This window comes from Hippocampus zosterae, chromosome 8 (assembly GCF_025434085.1).
Source record: "Hippocampus zosterae strain Florida chromosome 8, ASM2543408v3, whole genome shotgun sequence".
In the NCBI taxonomy this organism is placed as follows: domain Eukaryota; kingdom Metazoa; phylum Chordata; class Actinopteri; order Syngnathiformes; family Syngnathidae; genus Hippocampus; species Hippocampus zosterae.
Window position 1 is genome coordinate 22,703,686 of NC_067458.1, and position 26,436 is coordinate 22,730,121.

Consider the following 26,436-nt stretch of genomic DNA (forward strand, 5'->3'; position numbering starts at 1 on the left):
TGAACCGGCCAACCAACGGCAATACACAAGCGCACGCAAGCACGCACACACACACACACACACACACATGCAAGATCAGGCCTGTTAGTATTAGCCAAGACGCATGACAAGGATCAAGCTTGTATTATGGTGTGTATAATTGTGTGTGTGTGTGTGTGTGTGTGTGTGTGTGTGTGTGTGTGTGTGTGTGTGTGGGTGTTGTGTAATGTGGCCACCTGAGAGCGTTCACAGTCAAAACAAAACCAAAAACTTGCTGCTAATATTGTGAGGGGGCTTGGGGGCGTTAACAGTAAAAATAACATTCAGTTAATCAGAAATACATTCAAGAGCAGGCGTTTTCAAACTAGGGTCCCCGGACACATGACGGTCCACAAATGGTAAATTGGCGGTCCGGAAAAACTAAACAAAAAAAAATGAAATTAACCACAGTGGTGCCTATAGATAAGAGTTTGTTTGGTGACAATGCCTGTAACCCAAATCCATTTTATCTCAAATCATTTTCCCCCATTGAAATGAATGCAATTGCCATTAATCCGTTCCAGCCCTGCCACCATAAGAAAAATAGCACTCTACAATATTGTACTTCACAAAAAAAACCAAACACTCAAAATTACAGAACTTAATCAACTGTAAAGAAAGAATTTTTGCCACATTTGTTTTTGTTGCAATTCATCAAACATTCTGGATTCGTCCAACTCGTGCGTGGTGGAAGTGTAATACCGACACGGAGACACCTGCATACAAAGAAAGGTTTTACGACGAGCTTAGTCAAATGTAGTCACATTTTCCCTACACGTGTTGCAACGCTGTATGTGTTTAAATATCCGTTGGTTCGAGTGTGATAACATCGCAAACACCGATGCTAATTGTTAGCCGGTCAATGGCGTTTTGCGTTGTTTGTTAGCAATAAGCTAAATGGACATTATTGAAACAAAACTCATGCATGTACTCGCGCGTATACATGGTCCACAATATGGAGAGTGTGTGCGCGCGCACACACACACACACACACACACACACACACACACCCATCACCCTATGAGTTCCTGCCCCAGTTAAGGGAGCCGAGCGGCTGGGCCGGATGCTCGGGTTACAATAACCGCACTTATTGACTTTTCACACCAGTCCCATTAGTGACCTAATTAGGCCGACAGCCACAACAAGAGGGAGCTGTGCGGCGCCCCGGGCGGCCAGACAAACCTGACACATGCCTCGGGGGAGGGTGGGGGGGGGGCGTCCCTTGAGTGCGTAAACACAGCATCTCATGGGGCTGATTGAATAAAAGGGGTGGCGGGGACCCATTTTCTGAAGCTCTGATAAAGTTAAAGTGCCATCCCATCTCCTTCAGTTCAGATTCCAAACGTCAATAGGCACTCTTTGAACCCCTTCGGGGGACAGCGGTCACTACGGTGGACATCTTATCAGGTGACGGGGTACACGAGAGTGTGAATTGAGAAGAACTCTCCGTTCTCAAGAACCCTTTGAAATAGTTATTATGCCTTGGTCACATCTCGGCTGGATTACTGTCATTTGACTTGACTTTGGAGTCTGCCAATCCTCCATGAAGCGTCTCCAGGTGCGCCAAAATGCCGCTGCTCGCCTCTTGATTGGTACTCAAAAGAGGGAGCACGTCACGCCTACTCTGGCATCCCGAAACTGGCTCTTGGAACACTTGAGAGTTCTTGGACACTATTAGAGGTACCGAGAACTAAGCGGAGGCTCCGAGGGGATCGATTGAGCGTTTTCCGTTGCCGGTCCCTCTTTTTGGAATGACCTTCCGATAAACGTTCGGCAAGTCTCCTTTGCTGTCTAGCTTTAAAAACTCATCTTAAAACAACCACCGGTGTAACCAAAGCGCTGCACATGGAGTAAAAATAATTCAGACAACAATAAACATTCATTCATTCATTCATCTTCCGAGCCGCTTGATCCTCACTAGGGTCGCGGGGGGTGCTGGAGCCTATCCCAGCTGTCTTCGGGCAGTAGGCGGGGGACACCCTGAATCGGTTGCCAGCCAATCGCAGGGCACATAGAAACGATCAACCATCCGCACTCACACTCACACCTAGGGACAATTTAGAGTGTTCAACCAGCCTGCCACGCATGTTTTTGGAATGTGGGAGGAAACCGGAGCACCCGGAGAAAACCCACGCAGGCCCGGGGAGAACATGCAAACTCCACACAGGGAGGCCGGAGCTGGAATCGAACCCGGTACATCTGCACTGCGAAGCCGACGTGCTAACCACTGGACTACCGGGCCGCCTACAATAAACAATAACAGTAAATTAATAATAACGAGAGTAGAAAGCAAAACCAGTCAAACAAACAAACAAACAAAAAATCAAGTCTCATGCTAAGTCAAAAGCCAAAGAATGAAAATGAGGTTTAAAATGCTCGGGAAATACACTTGAGTTGAGCTGAAGAACTCCGAATGAGGGTCTCAGCTGTAGCAATTTGTAAGCACAGAAGAAGAAAAAATAAATAAATGAGCGCACGCAAAGGAAAAAAAAACTCATCGTCCACTTTTCAGCGAAACGGTGGCACGTGACGGACAAATATGAAACAGGATGTCAAAAAAAGGAGAAGTCGTCTCGCGGTCCGCCGCAGTTCAAAGCGCGATGTCAAGTCATCAAAACGCACGGCGGGGCAAAGTTTGGGAAGGGAAACACTCGGACGTCACCGAGCGGCACTTCTCTCTTCATGAAACGAGAAAGAGGAAGGAAGAGTGCTCAATCAGCTTTCTTATTTGCTTTTGTTTTGTTTTTGTTTTCTCAATGGCCATATAGCACCATCGGGGAAATTCTTCGTCCTTTTCCGCTTACTTTTTTCCACTGTCCACTGTCACTTCTGCATTTCTGCCGCGTGACCTTTTGAAGTGAGTGAACCATCCGCCCCCCACGCCGGTGCTCCTGTTTATAATTACCCCTTAATTATCCGCAGCTTAATTGGATCGCTGCTTTGGTAAGTGAGCCGCCGTGTGAGAGGGAGAGAGAGAGTGGGAGAGGAGGAGGATAAAAGCTCCATTGTCCGCTCAAAAGTCGTAAAACGGAGCGCGGTGAACCGCCGGGGGATGTTTGCGCTTGTGTCACAAGGAGGGTTTAAACTCGGTCATGATTCTTTGTCGACGCATGAACTTGGAAAGCGCGATCATGCGTTTCGGTAACCTGGGCCTTGAAATCAAAATCACGTTTGTAAATGTTCATGAGGACAAAATAAAGCAGGAAGTGCTTGACGGTGCGAAAAAACAAGCCGAAAATCATTAAAAACTGTGGAGTGAAGGCCCTTGGGCAGATTAGCTTGACGTGGCAACACAGATGCTGAATTCTGATTGGACAAAAAAAAAACAGAAGCAAGAGAACCACCAGACTACTTCTACTTAAGTACAGTCTGTGAGTACTTCTCCGCATTTCGACTTGTTTGCTCCTGTGGGAGTCTCATTGCAATCAGCTGACTCTATTATTACAACAGGGGGGGTCGGGGGGGGGGGGGGACACCTAAGCTCTCCCATTATCATCTATGACCTGAACTTCTGGGACAGATAGGCACGGCGATTACGGTAATCAGGTCCGTTTTTATTATTATTATTTTTTTTTTACAACCGACGTGCTTTCATAACATCATCCTGCGCCTCAAGTGGGGGAAATGTCAACGTGACATGACCGGGAGAAACACTCAAGGCTCGTCACAGGTCGCGCAAGGGCTGTCGATTATATATTAGGGCTGCCATTAAAAGTTGCAACGTCAACATCTTTGAAAAAAAAAAAAAATTGCAGCGTGTACATGCCCAATATTGACACACTTAAGGGTTTATTGTTACATAATTTTACTGGAGCCATCCAGCTCACTTTTTTTTTTTTTTTTTTTACTGCCCTACAGCTGTTTGAACACTGTAAAAGTCACAAGGCGATGATGGATGCAGTGAGCGAGCGAGCGAATGAGTGCTCCTTCACCCCCCGAGGCGAGAGCGGCAAACAATGGCCGGAAAGAGCGGCGACGGCGACGGCGGCGGGTGAGGATTCAAGAGACAGGATGTCAGGACGAGCGACGTGGCCAAACTGTCGGCAGAAACAGCCGTGACGACCGCACATGCGCCCACTTGCGCTTGACGCTTGAGTGTCCAAAAAAAAAAAAAGTGTGATGATAACCGTAGTGCAATTTTTTTTAATTACACTGCGGTGCAATTTAAAAAAAAAATAATTAAATTAAAATTTTATTTTTCATCAAGAAAGTGTCATCATATTCAGCAGAATTATTTTTTTGTCATATTACAACATAAGGTACATCTTTAATGGAAAAAAAGTAAGTGTTATTATGCGTAAAATATTCAAAAAATTGTTGTCACAATATTACAGATTTTCATGACAAAATCCTAAATATGACAAATATGACATATTTTTGGAGAAAAAGTTGCTTTTGCTGCCCCCCGCCTACTGCCTGAAGACTGCTGGGATAGGCTCCAGCAACCCCCGCGACCCTTAGTGAGGATGAAGTTGAATGAATGAATGAAGTTGCTTTCGCGAGATAAATAAAAACATTCTTAAGAAAAATGGCGGCCCGGTAGTCCAGTGGTTAGCACGCCGGCTTCACAGTGCAGAGGTACCGGGTTCGATTCCAGCTCCGGCCTCCCTGTGTGGAGTTTGCATGTTCTCCCCGGGCCTGCGTGGGTTTTCTCCGGGTGCTCCGGTTTCCTCCCATATTCCAAAAACATGCATGGCAGGCTGATTGAACACTCTAAATTGTCCCTAGGTGTGAGTGTGAGCGTGGATGGTTGTTCGTCTCTGTGTGCCCTGTGATTGGCTGGCAACCGATTCAGGGTGTCCCCCGCCTACTGCCCGAAGACAGCTGGGATAGGCTCCAGCACCCCCCGGCGACCCTAGTTAGGATCAAGCGGCTCGGAAGATGAATGAATGAATGAATACTAAGAAAACTGTAATATGAGAATGAATTTGATCCCCCCCCCCGATAAATGGTGTATGATTGCAACTGAAGACTGAGACTGAGAATGTTCCAATATGGGCAGGAACTGATGAATTCACTTGACATTTTTTTTCTGCCGAAGGGGGTGTGGGGGGGGGCAATCGTTTTTTGCAATCTCGAAGCACTTGCCTTTTGAGACCTTGCACGTGCGCGTCAGACCGCGGCGTGACAAAACGCAGACGCCGACGTGCTGCAACAATCGAGTCCAGCTCAGATTGAGCCCTTGACACACGTCAGGGGGGTGGGGTGGTGGGGGGGGTCATGTCTGGGATTCTGCGGCCTTCGCGCCGTACAGTGGGGAGGTCAGCGCTCCTCCGGTTTGAGTTACTCGAGGTCAGCGTCCGGTTGGCGCTTTTTGGGATGCGAAGAGAGGAAGGAAACGAAGGGTGGGTGGTGGAGGTGGGTCGGGGGGGAGGGTGTCATGTGACCCGCCTGCTCTTGTTTTGTAAAAAAGATTTCTATTCTCGAACGTTGTCTCGAGAATCCCACGAGCCCGAGGTCGACATCTGCCAGCTTGTTTGACAAGATTGCAAGGCCCCGCGATTCCTTCCGATGAAAACACACCACAACGTAGCAGACGAAACAATTGTGTGTACAGCAAAAAAAAAAAACAGCCTCCAGTTTATCGCGAAGGGATACGTTCCAACGGACAAATCGAAAGGAGCGAGGAGAAGCACACAGTGTGTCCCAAAAGTCACGATATACTTTACTTGCTTTGTTTTTTTGTTTTTTGGGGGGTTTTGTTCTCGGTAACCTTCGGACACTATGCGAGCATATCGTTACAGTGCCCAAGGCCCCTGAAAAGTTGTTTTTCTGTCGCCGGCTTCATTTCCGAACCCGTTTTGAGAAGCTTCATGGCCGTCGTGTTGCTCCAAACCGTCGAGCAAATGAGGCTCTCCATGGCAAGTTTTTTTTTTAAAATTTTTTTCTCGAAACAGGACCTGCTCTTGATAACAACAAAAAAAAAATCTACGTTCGCTACGAGTTGTCAAAAAAAAACCCATTGGGAGAAACTTGCCACGGACATCGTAAATTGTTCATCCGCCAAAAACAACATTTTCGTAAGCACCCAAATTGAGAGAATCCACATTTAAAACAACCGAGAAAGCCTTTCGGATTCAAGGTGGCGACACCTTGAACAAAAATGAGTCCAGTTGCCCAGTTTGACTAGGATAAATCCCGACCCATTAGTCAGGCCATAGCCTCGTCTAAAGGCAAAAAAAAAAATTATCGGGTTGGGTCCCGATCGGTGCAGCACTCACCCAATGTCGCGGACTTCCTTCCGGAGAGCGAGCCTGGTACCTTTGCAGGGCCACCCCTCCGTCACCCTCCATAAGCAAGGTGCAGTCCAGGTCGGGGCAGTGGTGGCCGCTTATTGGGGGCCAGGCTAAGATGGTGGCCAGCGGGTAGTGGGAGATCATGCTGACCATTTGCCTCAGCCCTCCGGACACCAGCGCATGCTCCAGTCTGGATGGAGTCCACGATAACAAATTTAATTTTTGTTCGCGCTCCTCCCCCGTCTCCTTGCTGCGCTTGGAAGTGGGCTTTTGCCAAGGCCGCTCAAGCGCGTGAGTGATTAGAAAACTGTTGTTGTCACTCCTTTTTTTTCCTCACCACCCCGCCATTCATTACAGTCAGAGGGGAGGGGAGGAAAAAGGAGGAGGAGGAGGAGCCTTCACAAAACACTGGCGTGAACTTCTAGACAGGAAAGCTGAGATAGACAGCAGGATGTTGTGCTCGAGCTTCGACGAATCCAAAACAATTGAGGCACATTTTCTTTTTTCCACTCACAAGAGGGAAACTTCATTAGCTACACTTTGACAATCGAATGAGGGAAAAAAAAATTTTCACAAGTCTGGGTCAACTCAAGTGAGATAGAAATGTTTCTAAAATCTTTAAAATGTGGAGAGAATCATCATTTTATTGAAAAGAAACAATTTGGGGGGACGCATAATTGTGTCTGTCAGCATTCACACAACAAACACAACCCAGAGGATCGTGATTATCTTTGTAGAGGCACTTTATTGATTTTTAAAAAAAAATATAGTTCTGCTGCTTGCTAGCAAAACCGTTCATTTCGCGGGTGTACGTAATAAAGTGACCCCTGGCTGTCTTCGAAACACACAATGAAGTGACATTTAGTGTGCAAAGGCCAAACCATTATCAACCCGATCAATGTGTAACATTTTCTACCGCGTTTGTGTGTGAGAGATCAAGACTCGCACACGTCATGTGTAAAACGCGGCCCGTCGAGAGGATTACAGCGGAGCTGGTGCACGCCAACGCTGGTGGAATCAGCAGTTAATGTTGTACGGCGCGCTTGTCACACTTTGAAAGCTGCTTCCGATGGTCAAACTTTGCATCCTGTTGTTTTTAGAGTAAATAAACAACCCATGGCGTGAACACACACACACACACACACACACACACATAACAGACACAGTGCTGCGGCATCAACTTGTGTCTGTGACTCATGACTGACTCAGTCGGACAAAATTCCTCTGGAAGCCTAATGCAATGCAACTCTTCCTAAAATACGCTCGTGTACATATAAAAGGAGTGAGTCACGAGCTCTTAGGAAACATATCAATCATTAAAATGCCTCTGTAACGGGACGTGATAGCCCGAGTGTGTGTTTGTGTGTGTCTTGAGGAGAAAAAGCATCACCCAGTAATGCCCAGGATGAAGTGTTCTCCTTCCTCCGCTTCCTGTGCCACTTTGAAAACATCACTGGATGGAAATTCAACTCCCTGACATCCTGCTGGAACATGGAAACTTTTGCTTCACCTGCAAATATGTGGAAGATGTGGCATTGGAAACGTGACACCAAGAGTAAAGGACATAATTGTGATAGAGTTCACCCATGAACTGGTCTATGGTTGTGGTATGGTTAATTATTCGAGCTTGGATGATATCGACCGCAAAAAAAAAAAAATCATATCCACAAGAGGGAGGTACCTCTAATTGGAACTTAGCACTTTCATCAATATTATTGTTACTTCTGCTTCTTCTTCTGAGTATTTTGCGGCTGATTCAAAAGTGTGATTCACTTCCGCATGTGTGACGTAAGTGTCGGTCTTGGTTGACTTAAAGGGATTTATTCTCCTTTCCTTTAAACGGTTTTTTTCCCCAACTGATATTTTCTTTCATTATCGATTTAAATACTTAATAATAATTATGATCTTTAATTTAAATTTAAATAAAAAAAAACACTGCGCATTTATCATCTGACGTGATCGTGACGAAAGTGTTTATTGGTCTCAAAGTGTCGCCTTCGAAGAGGCCATTTAATTTTGACGCTTTTTTCCCATTTTAACGCTTTGCTTCAAAAGAATAATGAGTAGCCGGATTCAACATGAGCCTACACTGGCCTCTTCTGGTTGAAATAAGAGCACGTGAGCGACTTGAATCAATGTGACAAATCGCATCGAGAGTCCAGCAGATGGAAGCATAACGCCACGACGGTTCTTAGTAGCACAAGAAATTGCAAAACAAATCCGTTCATCACCAAAATAAATCACTTACTCAATGACGCGAATCGAAATGTCATTAATCCGTTGCAGCTCCCAAACAAACACCTTGTTGTTTCGTTGTTTTTTTGTCAAAAAAGGCAAATAGCAGTATTCTGTCAAAAAAAAAAAAACAAAGAAACACACTACAAAATCAGATTAATTACGGTACACACTGTGGTATTCACACGGGCATGAAGTCAAAGCAGGCAAGGTCTTCCCTGGCGGCCTAAACACTATGAATGATGTTGTTTAAAATTATATTCGTTTATTCCCAACAGGACACTCTCCTTATTTCAGAGCATTTCTCTTGGCTGCTTCTTGTGAAAATGGAAAACAATCTGCCCAATCAGATTTCAGTCTCTATGTGTTGCCATGTCAACGTAATCTGCCCATGATCATGAAATCAGATTTCAAATTCATCCTCACGGAGTGCTGATTCTTGATGCCATCCGCATTTTTCCACCCTCTTGATTGGTTATTTAGAGACAAATGGCCACATCCAAAATCGGGTTAGCATAACAAGCCTGTTGCGATCTGCACGATGAATATACAGTATTCAAAATCCTAAATTTACATACGTCAATCAAACCGCAACACCTATTGTTATATTTCCCCTGTAAGAGTGCCATACTATTCTTCTGACAAGTTCAAACAGTTCCAGGGTGTCTTAACCCAGCACAAGGACCCGCTTTGTCTCCTAATTTGTCCCGTCAGATCCTCCAGCAGACAGGAAGTATAAAACAGCACGTGGTCCTCGTCTATAATCACCTTCACCTCCTGTATGTTCCCTTTCAAGTGTTTTTTTTTATTTTTATTTTTTTAATGGCCCACTGTATTGGTTGTGCAACACCACCAGTCTGTCTGCAGCCCCTCGCCAGGAGGTCATGGGAACAGTACTGTAGGAGCTTGTTTGTGCTGACTACGCAAATCAATAAACACCAAAATGTCCTGGACTTGATGAGAGCTGACTGATGTGATTCGTTTTTATTACACGAAAAATAATCAAACTTTAGTGCTGTGCTTGCGGGGTACTAAAAAGTTGTGTTGCCAGGCATCCGTGTTCCCAGTGCCCCTGCCTGTACGCAACTGCTCACCCCTCCCCTCTCTGCTCACCCGAGAAGGAGAGAGAGGGAAAAAAAAGTTGCCGGTTTCTTCAATTCTCTTCAAAGAAGCGGCTTGTTTGGTGATCTTTGCAAGCAGCTAATCATATCGCAAAAAAAAAGAAAAGAAGTGCTCATTACCGGTGACGGATATTTTTAACGGTTATTGTAACCTTGACTTTTTAAATTCATGCTAAACCATCAAACTGGGAATTGGCCCACACCTCACTGGCGTTCAACTCCAACCATGTTGTCACGGCATGTGTGTGTGTGTGTGTGTGTGTGTGTTACAAATCTGTTTGTTTTGTCATCAAAGTTGTTTTTCATGTTTCATTGTTGAGGTGTCACAAAAGAAAAAAATATAAGCATCAGCCTCATCGTTCACACATGCTTCTCTTCATAAAAACCTTTTTCGTCGGAAATTGGGATTTTTGGTGAAAGCAACCCATGTTGTACTGCTGATTACCAAACACCCCCAAAAATAATAATAACAAAAAAAAAAAAAAACAATAACCCCCTCCCCGGCAAAACAAACAATAAAAATAATATTAGGATTTCAACTCCCTCCCATTTTTTGGGTGCTGCTGTTTTGGTTTGCAGAAGAGTTCAAATAACCCCCTGCATATAGAATTATTCATTATTCATTATTATTATTCATTATTATTATTATTATTATTCATCCCCCCCCCCACCCCCCGCGTGATGGAAAAAGGAGTCATCTATTTGAGGAAGTCACGTCATTTAGTCGTCCTAACAGGATGATGGCCACTATTTGAGGAGATAGGGTAAATTCAAAGAAGGCACACTGGGAATAATAAATTAAGGCCCTTCCTCGTCTCGTGCAAGTACAGTGTCTCCGCTCCAAAATGGCACGCGCGTCGAAAAAAAAAAAAAAAACTCCCACCACTTCACAGTTCGTCTCGCGAGGCCCTGGCGGCGGGCGGCGGCGAGTCCCCCGTGACGCTGTTCTGTGCCACGGTCCGGATGCGGCCCTGCTGGGCGGTCTTGCGGGCGTGCTGCCGGTCCCAGTCGGTGGCCACGGCCTCGTCGTCCCAGATGGTGGAGGTCTCGGTGTCGCTGATGTAGCCCGGCTCGCCCGTGTAGTGCGTGGGATAGATGAGCAGCGGCTCCACCGAAAAGGCCCGCAGGTCTCGCGGCTCGTAGTGGGACATGTAGTCCACGCTGAGGAGGATAGATTTGATGCGGTTGGAATCCAAAGGTGAGAAAACGAGCGGAACAATAACCGCGACAACAACCATCCATCCATCCATTTTCCGAACCGCTTAATCCTCACTAGGGTCGCGGGGGGTGCTGGAGCCTATCCCAGCCGTCTTCGGGCAGTAGGCGGGGGACACCCTGGATCAGTTGCCAGCCAATCGCAGGGCACACAGAGACGAACAACCGTCCACGCTCACACTCACACCTAGGGACAATTTAGAGCGTCCAATCAGCCTACCATGCATGTCTTGTTAACTCGTGAGTGATGCCCTCTAGTGTCTAAATGCTATTACTCATTTAGTGAATGCTATTACTCATTTAGCCACTAGAGGGAAGCAGTACTCTATGAAACATCACTCACCAGTCTACGAGACCTCAGTCAATGCAACACGTGTTCCATTGCGCCCAAACTGCGGGCCAGACGGCACTGATTTTATGACAGGGGCCGAGGGCCGGATGAAATTCGACCGCGGGCCGGATTTGGCCCCCGGGCCGGACTTTGGACATGCCTGATTTAGAGTGTTCAATCAGCCTGCCACACATGTTTTTTGGAATGTGGGAGGAAACCGGAGCACCCGGAGAAAACCCACGCAGGCCCAGGGAGAACATGCAAACTCCACACAGGGAGGCCGGAGCTGGAATCGAACCCGGTACCTCTGCACTGTGAAGCCGACGTGCTAACCACTGGACTACCGGGCCGCCCCAACAATAACCAAAAAGGCGGTTTTCATAGTAAGAAAAGCGCAGAGTCACTTCTTGCCGACTGTGAAAACTGTGCGTCGGGCTCATGAGCAATTTGCTTTCGACAAACAATGCATTAAAGCACACGTGAATCCTACTTCTTTCCCGATTGAGTGAATGAATGACTGTGAGTGCACACACAGAGTCTATTGACCGAGTCATTTATACGGGGAACACTGGACACACATCCCCGGTGTATTTGCATAGTAACACACGCACACACGCAGCATCCGTCCCGACCCCGCCCCCCACCTCCAGGCCGCTATCAATGGGAATCCTGTCCCCTTCTCCGAGCAGCAGGAAGAGCCTTGGCGGCCCGCATTCCTCAAAGAGAGGCAAGCGAAGGGGGGGGGGGGGAGTGGGCGACACAGGGCGAGCGCACAAAGTCAAACCTTTGTTGACGAGAGCCGCGCGGAAGGTGCAGAAAGGAGGGAGGGGGGGGGGGCAAAAAGATGTTAGGGCATGAGAACGAGGCGTGACGGACGCGATGCGCGGAAGGAAGACAAAGAGACACAAAGACGAGGGGGACGGGATCAGCACCCTGCGGAACATTTACGAAAGTAAAAGTCCCTGTCGTAGTTGATATTTGATCAAATACAAATGCCAGTGTGCGTCCTCTGGATGGCAACGTGCAGCCTCGAGCACAATCCGAGTACTGTTCGGTGTGTGCATGCAGTTGGGGGTCACTGCTGTAGAGAAGAAAACAATGTACTGGAAGAAAAAGGGGGAGGGGAGGAGCTTAATTGGAAAACTCCATGCAAAGTGTGACAGAAGACAGCACAGCGTTCGTTACGCATCACCTGCTGAATCCTTATGTAAGACTTCCGTGCACCTGCACGCATCTATTTGGAGTCATCAGTCAATATTTGCCCTCGCCGAGCTTGTCGGAAAAAAACATTATAAAAATCTTCCATGTTTATTTGGGTCTCTAACATGCACAGACTCATTTGCCTCTGTGCCCGCTCTTCTCTGTATTACATAAAGTCTCATAAAAACGAATGCTGCTCAGATTCACTCACTATTTCCCAATGAGAAGTGCTACAATGCTAACATGCTAACAGTTGTTATGCTAATCTATAGCGTGAGGGCAACCTGAGAACAGAGAACACTAAAGCAGAGCGGTAAGAATTTTAAACGGTGCTCTGTAGGCCGCTTGGTTGAAGGCTTGTCGATTGATTTGTAAAAACAAGTCGAGATCGAGTATTGCGTTCTGATAAGCAAGAGGCGAGGAAGGAAGTTGCAAGTGAAATACTGGGTTTGCGGGAGAGGTCAAGTTGGAATTTAGATAAAAGCGTCCAGAGTGGATCAAGGCAGACGATGAAATGCAAGGGCCCCGGGAAAGAGCCAAGAGGCACACCTGAAGTGATTGGGTAACATTTCTACCAGGTGTGGTTCACATCAGGCAATGCTTCTTGATTAACAGCAAACTCCAAACTGGTGTGTCTCCCACCCCCAAGAGTAGGGAAGCTTTAAACCTCCAAACTCAACTAATTAGCTCTTGGACAAATTCTTAAAATAAAATAAAATAAAGTTGGGAATTCCAGTTTACTCTCCAAAAATACAAGCGGCTTACTTGGGGTGTTTGTTGAACATGACGGGCAGGAACTCGTCGACGGGCAGCATCTTAGAGAAGGGTTTGGCGTCCAGTAGTTTGGTGGCGCCCTGTAACGACAGCACGTAGCCCAGCGTCCAGTACGAGTAGTCGGCCTCCACCAGGTTGTTGACGCCGTCCACCGAGCGCTCGGGCTGCTGCACTTGCATGCGCTTGCGCCCCACGTAGCTGAAATACGAACCACGATCTCAGCGTCATCGTAAAGTTTTTGTATGAGCGTGGCTGTACTGGGAATGACTGTCTAATAGTTTAGCTCAAGTCCACTCGACGCTAACATTTTAGCTATAGAGCTCTTCAAAATAAGATGACAAATGCGTCGAGTTAGGGTTTAACTCCGACGGTGTAACTGGTTCTTGCTACATTTGAAATGATCTGCGCAAACATCTATCGTGAAACACCAATTTGGGGACATGGTGTATTCTTACATAAGGTCCCAGTCCAGCTGGGCTTTGTCCACGTCGTCCATGATGGCCTGCAGTCGTCGTTTGAAGCGGGGCTCGAACCTCACGTCGTCCTCTAGAACAAGAACTTTCTGAAGGCCACGCTCCACCACCTGTGGATCCAAAATGATGACATGCTGGGACAGGAAGAAGTACTAAAACTTATCTCGTTCTCACCCTTGATATCTCATATCTAATGATTACACTAGTAGCTTATTTCGATACAAAAAGGATCCCAAAGTAGAAACAGAAACCAAATGAATCTTGAGCTTGAGGGCACAAGGTGATGGCCGGTTGTTCGGCTGTGGGATTTTCAGCGGTATTCATTTTTCCATCAATCACATAAAGTCGTCCAGGTCCTGCAGCAGCATACCAACAGCATTCTACGTTTGACTGTTGGTATGTTATTCTTTTCTAATCGCTGTGTTATTTTCACACCAGACCTTCCTGAAATGTTTTGTCTTGTCAGTCTGCGATATATTGTATTGTAGTTTGTGTGAAACTGAATTTAGCTTACCAAAATAATTTTGTGAATATCAGTTCACAAATATTGGGGTTTTGGATTTGGATTTTTTTTCCCACCGCATTCGGAAATCAGGAAGGGGGCAAATACTTTGCGCTTTGAGGGTCACATCCTTGAACTTCTCTCACCTGGCTCCATATGGAGTGATGGCTAAGGAAGCAGCCAATCTCGCCTCTGGTCAGGACCCGGCCCGAGTATGGGTCCTTGTAGCCGGGCAGCATTTCGATTCCCAGCCCTTGCAGCTGAGACGTGTTCAAAGCTCTGAGAAGTTGAAAGGAGAAGTCACGCTCACTCAATTGCTCTAAAAACTGTTAGTCAGCCTCCGCATGTCGCAGCTTGTATGCAGCTGGGAGGAGGGTGGGGGTGTGGGGGATTAGCGGGGTAAAAGCAAAAGCAATGGATAGGAAGTTGAGAGTATTTGGATAAATAGGCGAGACAAGAGCCTATGTAGCTGCATTTCCATCATCCACGGAAGTCAACCAACAAAGTCAACATTTGGATTTCTCCTGTTCAAACATTTCCAGACCATTCACGTACACAAGATGATAATAATAATAATAATCGCTTCTCAACAAGCTTTGAGATTCAGACGTTGACCTACTTGCCGTCCACCGCGACCGAGAGCGTGGTATGAAGGCCCAGCGCCGACATTGTTTTCAACATCCGGCTTCTTCTGTCCAGCCGACGCTTCAGGTTTATCAGGAAGATCTAAAAAAAAACAAAAAAAAACAATACAATACAATACAATACAATACATGCTGATTTCTATAGCGCTTTCACAACAGCGGCAGCTGTAACAAAGCGCTTTACAAAACAGTTAACATAAAGTAAAATAATAAACACAACATATAACATAAAACACGGACAGTCGTGCAGTCCTAACCACTTTTCCGTCACACGCTTTGTTGTTTGAAGCAGTTTGAGATGAAAGAGGAGAGAATCAAAGTGTCCTTTAACCAGTGGATCAGAGACGTCGTGCTCAAAATGTGCACACGTCGGCTACAAGCTAAGTTTCAAAGTCAACAAGAAGCTGTAGCATCCATTGACGAAAAAAGAGATTGGTTAACTTCTCCTGTCCCACGTAATACGCTTCAAACTCCAAGCTGCGACTCCCAGTTCCAAATACGCATCGGCGCTCTTCGCCAACGCTCCTCTCTCCTCATCCTCAACTTCAGCGGCCATCCATCCAGCCGCACCAACGGCAACTGTCCAACAGCGCTGACATAGCCACTGAACAAATCGGGGTTGTGAAAAATGCTGCCCATTACTGGCGCAAAAAACACAAGCGTCCCAGGTCTGTCCAGCACCGTCAGTCAATGGCGCCGACATTCCTCCCAATCAAAACCTGTGCTGGTACAGGCGTGCTGCCGAGAAGGCGCAACTACCAAGCACAGATACTGCTCCTTTGACGAATGTCGTGGCCAAAAAGCGCTGAAAACAGTCCATATCAGGCCCACACGATGAAACAACACACAACATGTGACAAAACAAAAGACAAAACAGCAAAAAAGAACAAAAAAGCAAGGCTCTTGAAGAGCACTTGCCGAATGCTGCCTACTCGGGCGCCATCTTGGGGAAAAAACAAAAAACAAAAAAAAACAAACAACAACACATGGCACATTGTGGATGCGGCGAGGCAGGAAAAAAAGCGTCACTTCTGAAAGGCAAAAAGGTTGAACTCACCTCATCCAGACCCATGGTATCCCGCGGCGATGGAGGCGAGTACAGGTGCTCAGAGGGCTCAATATCGTGGTCAACTGTGCGGCAGAAGGACACAATCATCTCCCATTTATCCTTTTCGAATATGAACAATGAGATGTCCAGTATGCATTTTCATGGATGTCTACTTTGGATTAAAATGACATCACGACGTGCGTGCTTTGGCCACAAAATTTTCTTTGTGAGCAAAATTGCCGCTGCATTTTGGCAAACTCTTTCACAAGTCTTATCTCGGGTACTGCTTGACAGCGAGTTGAGGGGAAGACAGAAAAGCAAAAGGAACAGACAGTAAGATGACGCTGGCGTGTGAAGGCTGACAGGATGCAATCAGAGACGCCACTGGAGGTCAAGGGGAACAGGCCCGGCACACACAGTGAGGCGTGACAGAGTGCTGGAAATCATTTGTGTGTGTGTGTGTCTGTATGTGTGTGTGTTCTTGTACTCCCGACATTGTGAGGACCGGCATGAGTTTTTAACCAACAGAGTGAGGACAGTTTGACGAAGTGAGGACATTTTGGCCGGTCTGAGCGCGTGTGTGGACTCACTCAAGGCCTCCGTAATGGTGTGTATGAAACTCTCGCGCTCATCCTCGACATTCTGGTGCGCCTTGAGGGGGACAGGAAGGAAGCCATAGTGCTCTCTGTTACACACATGCATCTGCACGCCTAGAGGGCGCGTGCGCACACGCACACACACACAGACACACACACACACAATTATGACTTTCAGTTTTTTCCCCCACCCCACAAAAGTTGATCCCAAGGAACTGAAGCAAAGGTTTGATTAAACAATAAAAAGATTCTTAGGTTAGCATAGCTAACCTAAGAATAACCATAGCTTAGCTTAGCGCGGCTCTCTGACGTTTCTCTTCATCCCTTCGTGAGACTCGTCAGAAATGTAGCTTCTCCGTCGTCACGGAAAGGGTGATTGGTGACCCAGGAGCACACCCCCCCCCCACCCCCCGAACTTGTTTAAGTTGGTAACCAGCTGAACTTGTTGCTAGCTAGCTGCTTCTGCGCAACTAGCACAGAGCTTCCCTCAACCTCTCAACTACCCGCGTACGTGACGTGAGGCAGCTGTGCTTTTGGGACTTTTCTTCAGCGGCCTCGCTTTTTAAGACTGAGCCAAATTCCAAGCATTTTATCCCAACAATTTTGAAGCGTTGAATATCGATAGCAACCTTGTTTGTCCTGTATGGGTGAAATAAGCAGGCCCCTACGCACACGAATGGACGCATTGCACAGCTGCAAAATGTGCCTCTGAGCATTTTGTGGAGTTTATTGTCTTGAGCTTGTTTTTTTTTTGGTGGGGGGGTTGCGGCAATCAGATTTTAGCCTCCACATGCTGACATGTCAGTCAAATCTACCCAAGGTCTTCAGAATGTGACTTGAAACTGTTCCTTTAATTAAGCAGACTTGAAACTTGTCCTCGACGACATCAGCATTTTTCCGTCAAGGGGCAAAACCGTTCCAGTCGCACGCTGTCACTATTCTATCCGTCATGGCGACGTGATCACGAGGTGGGTTGGGTCGGGTAACCGAAGGCCCGGTGTTGTGGATGCGCAGCCCACCGCTGCAAACCTGTGACCCTGCGGGCCAAACGTGTGATGCAACGCACTGGCAGGCAAACGCAACACATTTCTTGTCACTTCTACGAAATGGAAATCTTCAAGGTCGCACGTTTCACAGCACAAATAAAAAGCAGCTTACCGTTGACCACTGCTTGGAAAGTGGCGACGTACGGCGTAAGTACAAATATCTCGATTTAAGAGTGTGGCTACTACTTTTGGCCCCTGATGTTAAATAGCGTTGACAGGCGGGCTCCAAATGTGCTAGTTTGCCGCGAGCTTCCAACTCACCCGCTTGACGTGCGGAGAATGCAAACACCATGATGTCATCAAAGGCCCAGCTATAGTCGGGGTGAGGCGGGTAGAAGGCCAACTCCCGGCTGGCCTCCCGTCTCAAGTCCAACAGGAAGGTGCTGTGCACCATCGGAACCGGGAAGCAGCCCAGACGCTTCCACTCCCTGATTGGCTGGTAGTCCGGGGTTCTCTTGTAGTAGCCCTGAAGGACAGCACATTTGTTTTTTTGTATCAGAAGATGGATGATGTGATGTAAAAATGTCTAGCGTACCTTAATAACCTTCTGTCATTTATCTTGTTATTTTTTTTGTGTGCGGTTAATTGGGTTAGCTCTGTTGCTATGCAAATGTGACCCAAAAATATTCACCTTTCTGTGATGTCATCCCTGCGCCTCAATCTCCGCCCAGGACTAATCGAGTTACATTCATTGTGTGTGCCAAAAGTGACTTTAGATGCCCTGCACCTCAGAATGAATGCAAGTTAATATAACTGCGGCAGCGTTGCTGCTCCTTTGCATTTTTTTTTTTTTACGGTTCGCGGCACTGCTAGAGGAGCAGGAATGTAAACAACATTCTACAATGCATTGCACACAACAATACTTTGAATGGGTTATGCAAGGGATATGCATGTTTTATTGTACGTTTAGGGTTTGTTTTCCCATTTGAATGTGTTCTATATAAAAGGTGTGTTTTCCAAATGAACGGAGAAAAGAAGAATTGACATTAGTTTCAGGTCATTTTAAGTAAAAATACTCTCAAGGTACAGTATATATCGTGATCAAGGTGTAAAATTGAGTTCATTTGACACAGCAATGGATGGATGGACAGATGGATGATTGGATGGATGGATGGATGTATAAGTGGATGGATGGTTGGCCGGACAGTTGGATGGATGGACAGACGAATGGATGGGTAGACATATGAGAGGGTGGATGGATGGATGGATGGATGTATAAGTGGATGGATGGTTGGCCGGACAGTTGGATGGATGGACAGACGAATGGATTGGTAGACATATGAGTGGATGGATGGATGGACGTATAAGTGGATGGATGGTTGGCCGGACAGTTGGATGGATGGACAGACGAATGGATGGGTAGACATAAGAGTGAATGGATGGATGGATGGATGGATGTATAAGTGGATGGATGGTTGGTCGAAAAGTTGGATGGATGGACAGACGAATGGATGGGTAGAAATAAGAGTGAATGGATGGATGGATGGATGGACGTATAAGTGGATGGATGGTTGGCCGGACAGTTGGATGGATGGACAGACGAATGGATGGGTAGACATATGAGTGAATGGATGGATGGATGGATGGATGGATGGATGAATAAGTGGATGGATGGTTGGCGGGACAGTTGGATGGATGGACAGACGATTGGATGGGTAGACATAGGAGTGAATGGATGGATGGATGGATGAATAAGTGGATGGATGGTTGGTCGGACAGTTGGATGGATGGACAGACGAATGGATGGGTAGACATATGAGTGAATGGATGGATGGGTGGATGAATAAGTGGATGGATGGTTGGCCGGACAGTTGGCTGGATGGACAGACGAATGGATGGGTAGGCATATGAGTGGATGGATGGATGGATGTATAAGTGGATGGATGGTTGGTCGGACAGTTGGATGGGTGGACAGACGAATGGATGGGTAGACATATGAGTGGATGGATGGATGGACGTATAAGTGGATGGATGGTTGGCCGGACAGTTGGATGGATGGACAGACGAATGAATGGGTAGACATATGAGTGAATAGATGGATGGATGGATGTATGTATGGATGGATGGATAAGTGGATGGATGGTTGGCCGGACAGTTGGATGGATGGATGGATGGGTAGACGTATGAGTGAACGGATGGATGGATGGATGGATGGAAGAAATATGGCCGATGGATGGACAGACGGATGGACAATGGATGGATGGGAAGGACGGACGGATGAACAGATGTACCTGCGGCGTCATGCCGCACCAGTAGTTGGAGTACAAGGAGCGGGATTCCAACATGGGGGAGGCCACGGTCAAGTTCTCGGCAATGAGCAAGTTGAGCGCACGCGGGTTGGTCAGGAGGTTGTCGCTGTCTACAAACTACAAGGCAGAATCACACATGGAAAAGATTATGGGAATGTCAATTGATTTTTAATGGAGGGGGGCCAAAGTCAAGGTGTAGTGACAAACTGAAATACTTCCAAATCAAGATTGTTTTGACACCGAGAGCCATTTTGGCGTCTTTCTCTTACCAGGATAAAGTCGGCCCATCGCTCCCTGGCCGCCTTGAGCGCTGCCTGCCTCAGCTTCATCACATGGTTGAACCGAGATGTGGACCAGTGCTTCGGACCCCACTCGTCTGTGTAGGACCTTCACAGAGCATCATTGATAAGTGATTCGTGAAGAAAGACTTTATTTTTATTTTTTTTTTGCATCCTTCACAGCTAGTGCTTTGCTTCCCAAATTTTCGTGAATTTTGAAAAATCTATTGGCATACGACAAAGCAAAATGGACACTAAAAAAAAGCTTTGGGTCCATTGTTTTTGACCCAGCAGATGGGGTTGAAGATGGCTGACCTGGGCTCCTCCATGGGCCTCCACTCCACGTAATGGTAGACGCGCTGAGCATTCTTCAGCCATTCTCGCAACATGGCCGTGGTGTTGTCCACGTTGTGGTCACTCGCGGCCCTGGAACGACACCGTCGCACGGTTATAGTTGAGGACTCGCTCGATTTATCCGGACAAAAGTATTATAAGTCATTGAAGCTGCTTTAATGCAAGGACTGATCTTCATCTTTTTTTTTTATTTGGGGCTTCAATTCTGTTTTTAATCTTTCTTTCTTTGCATTTGTAAAGCACCGCCGACTCGTGGTATCTGGACCACAAAAAAAATATAATGCTCAAGCATAAAATGGAAATAATGAATAATTTAACATATGCATACATAAGTAACAGTTGGCAAAAATGAAAAACTCCGAAATTGGGGCGCTTAAAAGTCAACCACCGTATTTTGTTTTCAGGCAATCTTCTTCTAAGTACTAAAAACACCCACAGCTAGAATCGAGTTTCCTTTTGAAAGCAATCTTTCAATTTACGTTATTTATTGCCATAAGTTTCCATTAAACATTGATATGTCCTGAGATTTTGCAACCCCGATTGCTACACGATATTAAAAAAAATAAAGTCACTCCGACTGTGATGCCTGCGCGGTCTAAAATAGGCTTTGGGAGAGAGTTTCAGCAGCAAGCAGTGGAAAAGTCCACCAAGCCAACCGTGTGCTAAAAGTGTGTATGTCTGTGCACACTCCCAGGTAAGAAGCAGCTTGTAATTTGCCAATAGGCGTGTTACTCTTCAGTATTGCCGGCAAATGACAGCGAGCGGTTGTGTCTGACAGCTGCTTTCGGCGTGCATTATTTACTAGCGAGTGCCAGGGTGTGTAATTTGCTGATAAGTAGTCAAAAGAAGGCTTATGTACCACACACATAAAAAAAATGCACGTCACGTTGCTGTGCGTGCAGGCCTGCGTGTGCTTTGTAATTTCCTAGTCATAACATAACATTCTACATGGAAAGTCTCTTTTCTCCCCCATTTTCATGTCCTGTAGAATGCTGCAACAAAGGTATGAATTACTGTTTCGAAATGTTGTTGTGAAAGGACAGGCTTTATTTTAGGCAGCTGTCTAAAATTCATTTTAATTGATTTAACAACAGCACCGATTTGATAGTCCAATTTTAAATCACTGTCAGACTTAAGACCCGAATTCAAGACTGTTGCCTTGCGCTAAGATGCCAGAGGGCCCAAGTTAACAAGGTGAGATTGACAAGGGCCACTTGGACCAAACAGCAGAACTTCTGTTTTCTTTTCATTGAAGTTCAAGACGTTTAGTGCCATCCGGGCTTTGATTTCCGGTAGACAGGAAAAAAGTGAACTTTGGCGGGGGAAAAAAGTGTCTGTTTGGCTTAACGGGACGGACTGTGGATCTAAAAAAAAATATACTTTCTTAAAATGAAACCCAGTGGCGCCAAATACAATGAAAACAGGAGTGGCCCCGAAATTGAACTCTGTGGAACACCATATAACAGCTGGGCATATTGGCACTCAACAGAACCAAGGTTTGCACAAAATGCCCTGTCTTCCAAATAAGATCGAACCGCTCTCAAGCATGATGAGTCACGAAACACCAAATTGCTTTCGGCTTACTGTTGTTCATTTGTTTTTAACGCGGGTGTTTTCACTGACTTTTGAGTGAAGCTTCTCCTCAGTGACTCTTGTTTTTGTTTAGTTTTTCCCATGCACACTCTGCCTGCCTGCCCGCTTGCCTCCGTGCGTCGGCGGCCCTTCCCCTCTCAGCCCTTCGAGCACAAACTGTGACTTTCCATGATGACTAACACTATTACATCTCCTTGCTTCTTCATTGCTGCTTTTTTTTTTTTTTGCATCTGTGTTGAGGCATCACTGCAAAACGTCAAATTTGTCATGCCCGTCCTCGGCTGCAGTTTTATCACAAGTGGATGTGATGTACTCGCGGCGCTCTAACCCATTTTGTGGGCCAAAGTTGCAACAATAACATCAGCAGTGTGATATTAATTTTCTTCAAAGGCCAGATATTTACTATGAAATACATGTGACAAAAATGTTTGGTCAATTATTCATTCATTCATCTTCCGAGCCGCTTGATCCTCACTAGGGTCGCGGGGGGTGCTGGAGCCTATCCCAGCTGTCTTCGGGCAGTAGACGGGGGACACCCTGAATCGGTTGCCAGCCAATCGCAGGGCACACAGAAACAAACAACCATCCACGCTCACACTCACACCTAGGGACAATTTAGAGTGTTCAATCAGCCTGCCACGCATGTTTCTGGAATGTGGGAGGAAACCGGAGCACCCGGAGAAAACCCACGTAGGCCCGGGCAGAACATGCAAACTCCACACAGGGAGGCCGGAGCTGGAATCGAACCCGGTATCTCTGCACTGTGAAGCCGACGTGCTAACCACTGGGCTACCGGGCCGCCCAAACCGGAGCACCCGGGGAAAACCCACGCAGGCCCGGGCAGAACATGCAAACTCCACACAGGGAGGCCGGAGCTGGAATCGAGCCCGGTACCTCTGCACTGTGAAGCCGACGTGCTAACCACTGGGCTACCGGGCCGCCCAAACCGGAGCACCCGGGGAAAACCCACGTAGGCCCGGGCAGAACATGCAAACTCCACACAGGGAGGCCGGAGCTGGAATCGAACCCGGTACCTCTGCACTGTGAAGCCGACGTGCTAACCACTTGGCTGCCGGGCCGCCCTTCGTTTGGTCAATTATTCATTGTTTTTTTTTAATCCAAATTATTAATTGGATAAAACAAAACCTGATTGAACAAAATAATAACAACAACAACCTCCACATATAAACACTGGAAGCAGCGCAGACAACTGAAACACCACGAAATGAAGCAAATGATGTTGCTATAATTGTGTCACTGCGCTGCTCCCGCCAGGAAGCAGCCTCGTTTTAAAGATTGATAGTAAACTGCAGCCTCCTGATTCTGCTCCCCGAAGGTGTTTTTTTTTTGTTACCTTCCTATTTCCGTTGAGTATATAATTAACATCTGGACAACACATGTGTCGTGCATGTTTTTGGAATGTGGGAGGAAACCGGAGCACCCGGAGAAAACCCACGCAGGCCCGGGGAGAACATGCAAACTCCACACAGGGAGGCCGGAGCTGGAATCGAACCCGGAACCTCTGCACTGTGAAGCCGACGTGCTAACCACTGGACTACCGGGCCTAATACAAGTACCCCCCCCCCCAAAAAATGAAAGAACAAGAGAGGGGGGGGGGTGGTTAGAGTTCAAGGGTTCCCCCCCAAAAAACTCCATCTTGTCGGTTTCAATGTTCAATGTTGTCGTCGTTTCCTCGAACCTCAGCACATGATTGGAAATGTGTTCGATATTTGAACGTCTGTCCTATGAAGGCCGACAGGGGGGGGGGGGGGGGGGGAAGAGCGTCAAATTCCTCATGAGTCTCAGCGTCAACAAAAAGTGGACTCGCACTCAAGTGTGACATTCAGTAGTCACATTCAAGGTTACGCGCAGGCTTGCGTTTTTGCCCTCCCAACGCTCTTGAGGTGCAACATAAAAAGAATGGGAACTGGAAAAAATGTGGCATTGAACACATCAGTTGGAAATTTTATTTATATATATATATATAATGAATGAATAATAATAATGAAGGGACAAAATAAGGTCTATGCTCATATCCTGTCTCAATAGTCGCCCGCATCTGGTTTTTATGTTTGCTAGTGTGACAGAGCATAATGTAAACTAATTATTTTCATGGAAGTGTTCCACGTGTGTGTGAAGAATCTCCAGGCTGTTTTTTTTTTTTTTAAGAGCAAATCCAGTTGAAATCCAACTGATCCGCAAAGAGCAATTTGAAACATTTTTTCCTGCCTGGTTATAATCCAGACACGGCTGTCGTGTTGTGATGAGGTTTTTGACACAAGCTTGGATTTTTTTTTTTTTTAAAGCAGTGATTAGGGGATAATAAAAGGCAGCTGAAAAATGTTAATCGGGTTTTGGAGAGGTTTAAAAAAAAAAGGCTGCTTCATAGGTGGACAATATGACTCATGCAACATGGAGTCCATAAAGCCATTATTTTATTTATTTATTTATTTATTTTTGTTGTATTTATTTTTTCTTATTTGATGTTGTTTTTAACATTGTACTTGTGATTTTAACTGCTTGTTGTAAGGTGTCCTTGAGTTTCTTGAAAGGCGCCCACAAATAAAATGTATTATTATTATTATTATTATTGAATGAAAACGTCCGATATCAACATTTTGTGATGACATCAAGACCTCTCGCATGAGTTTAAAATGTGATTGGTTCATTCTTGAACGCAGTCACATCACCACTTCCGAGAGGCCGTGCACACTTACTCAACCAGTTGCATAATGTTGAGTTTTGCTTTACAACATGTATTTAGCACATTTTTTTTTTGTTTGGAGCACAGAGTGAAGTGATTTGAGGCGACCGTTCAGTCTGGGGGAAACGACCAATTTGTTTTGAGGTGAAACTTTGGTTTTGGGAGACTGGAGTATGAAAAAATCCCTATCTGTGTTTTTGATCCGCGTGTCAGGGTCGTGCTGGAGCCCATCCCGGCCGTCTTCGAGCAGTAGGCGGGGACACCCTGAACCGATTGCCAGCCAATCGCAGAGCACACACAGACGAACAAGTATGCATGCTCACACTTACACCTAGGGACAATTTTGAGCGTTCAATCAGCTTGCCATGCATGTTTTTGGACTATGGGAGGAAACTGAAGTACCCGGAGAAAACCCACGCAGGCACTGGAAGAACATGCAAACTCAACATAGGGATGCCGGATACGCATAAATACACTGGGTTAGGTGTACCAAATGGACTGACCTTCTCATTAATTTTCCATGAGAGCCAAAGCGGGCTTGTACACATTTTTTGACACGCATGACTTACCAACACGTCCTCCCTCCTGGTTCTCTTTTAATCCTGCTGTCAAAGCAACTTAGTGTCTCCTTTCAAGCGCCCCCCACTCCCACCACCACCACCACCACCCCACCCGCGTTTTATGATCATTTCGTGTCTTAATAGTGGACTAATGAGAGTTTACCTGCTGCTTTATGGCTGCCTCTGTGCTCAGTCAGGCGCTGTCATTCACGCCAAACCGCGCACACACTCAGCACTTTCATGCGCACGCGATAAAATCATAACTTTCTGAAAATAATCACAATCATTACAATCACATGATAAAAATCACGTCAAAGTGTCGCTCTGACCAGATAGCGATGCGCTCCTTGGGGTAGTCCAGCCTCTCGATGCATCCCAGGTGGTGAGCGAGGCTGTGCGCCGCGTTGCGAGCCACGATGGCGATCAGGACTTTGGGTTGGAGCAAGGCCGACTCGTCCGCGGGGCTCGCGTCCGCCTCCTGCACCAGCGTCACCGGCTCCGAGTCCGCGGCGGCCCGAACCGCGCACAGCGCGGCCAACAGCAGCAGAGGCGCCCGCATCTCGTCGGCTTTTTCCGCTTGTGCTGCTGCTGGTGCTGGTGGACCCGCCCGGACACACCGAAGTCCTGACTGGAGAGTGGCGTGGAGTGTGCGGGTGCGTGTGAGAGGGAGGGGGGGGGGATAGGGGGGGGGGGATAGGGGGGGGGGTGGTTGAAGGTGGAGTGGGGGCGGGGTTGGGGCTGCTGTCATCACACCTTCGTTGTGAAGCCGCTCAGCAATTTTTGACAAGAGAGTGGACCCCCGCTATTCGCGGGGTGTGGACCGGCTCGCGAATAGCAAAAATACGGGTATGAATGACGCCCATTATAAACGGCCATCAACTGTTATAAGTCTTCTAATATTAAATTCTGAAAAGCATTTTGTTTTATATCTGTTCTGATCTTCAAATCAGGGGGGGGGGGGCCATGGCGGGACAATGGGTCTGTAAACTTTTATTTCTTTATTGCGGCATGCAGGGAAGCCAATATTCACAAATGCAAAACTGTTTTTATTTTTGCTGAATTGCACTATTTACAATTTTGTCAGTTTGTTGGATCTAAATTTTGAGTTCACGTATTTTTTGTTTTATTTGGTTGTCTTCTACCTGTCTCCCAAAATGGCTGCTGAGGTGCTGGTCAAGAAGCCGCACTAAAAACGCAAGAGGAAGTCAGACTCTGTCAGTCAGTAATTTTTGTGTCGCTGTAATTTGCTTGCAGTTTGT

At 46.6% G+C, this 26,436-nt stretch overlaps 2 protein-coding genes across 4 annotated transcripts in view; both read right to left on the bottom strand.

The window, feature by feature from the left end:
* Positions 1 to 8,029, bottom strand: part of rgl1 (ral guanine nucleotide dissociation stimulator-like 1) — a 34,086-nt gene extending 26,057 nt beyond the window's left edge. The window contains exons 1-3 of one of the 3 annotated variants that reach the window (XM_052073723.1): positions 7,936 to 8,029; positions 7,645 to 7,764; positions 6,240 to 6,444 (exon numbers count right to left, since the gene is read on the bottom strand). In XM_052073723.1, the coding sequence (XP_051929683.1) occupies positions 6,240 to 6,407 (168 nt within the window). In that variant the 5' untranslated portion in view covers positions 6,408 to 6,444; positions 7,645 to 7,764; positions 7,936 to 8,029. Of the gene's footprint in view, positions 1 to 6,239; positions 6,499 to 7,644; positions 7,768 to 7,935 lie in introns of those variants that run through there. The other 2 variants (XM_052073724.1, XR_007963680.1) reach the window with 2 other exon arrangements.
* A 2,233-nt stretch (positions 8,030 to 10,262) lies between these two features.
* On the bottom strand, positions 10,263 to 25,830 carry colgalt2b (collagen beta(1-O)galactosyltransferase 2b). Its single transcript, XM_052073733.1, has 12 exons — positions 25,507 to 25,830; positions 20,282 to 20,392; positions 19,958 to 20,075; positions 19,671 to 19,805; positions 17,701 to 17,905; positions 16,388 to 16,507; positions 15,807 to 15,880; positions 14,725 to 14,831; positions 14,252 to 14,384; positions 13,586 to 13,713; positions 13,122 to 13,328; positions 10,263 to 10,771 (listed from the first exon to the last, which is right to left on the bottom strand). The coding sequence occupies exons 1-12, from the start codon at positions 25,734 to 25,736 to the stop codon at positions 10,498 to 10,500; spliced, it is 1,842 nt and encodes a 613-aa protein (XP_051929693.1). The 5' UTR covers positions 25,737 to 25,830; the 3' UTR covers positions 10,263 to 10,497.
* Positions 25,831 to 26,436: the final 606 nt, after the last annotated feature.

Coding starts and splice junctions, on each gene's coding strand:
- colgalt2b (XM_052073733.1), bottom strand. CDS start 25,736: ATGCGGGCGCCTCTGCTGCTGTTGGCCGCGCTGTGCGCGGTTCGGGCC. Junction 14,832..15,806: donor ATACCATGGGTCTGGATGAG/GTGAGTTCAACC, acceptor GTTTTTTTTTAG/ATCTTCCTGATAAACCTGAA. Junction 13,714..14,251: donor ATCACTCCATATGGAGCCAG/GTGAGAGAAGTT, acceptor TTGGATCCACAG/GTGGTGGAGCGTGGCCTTCA.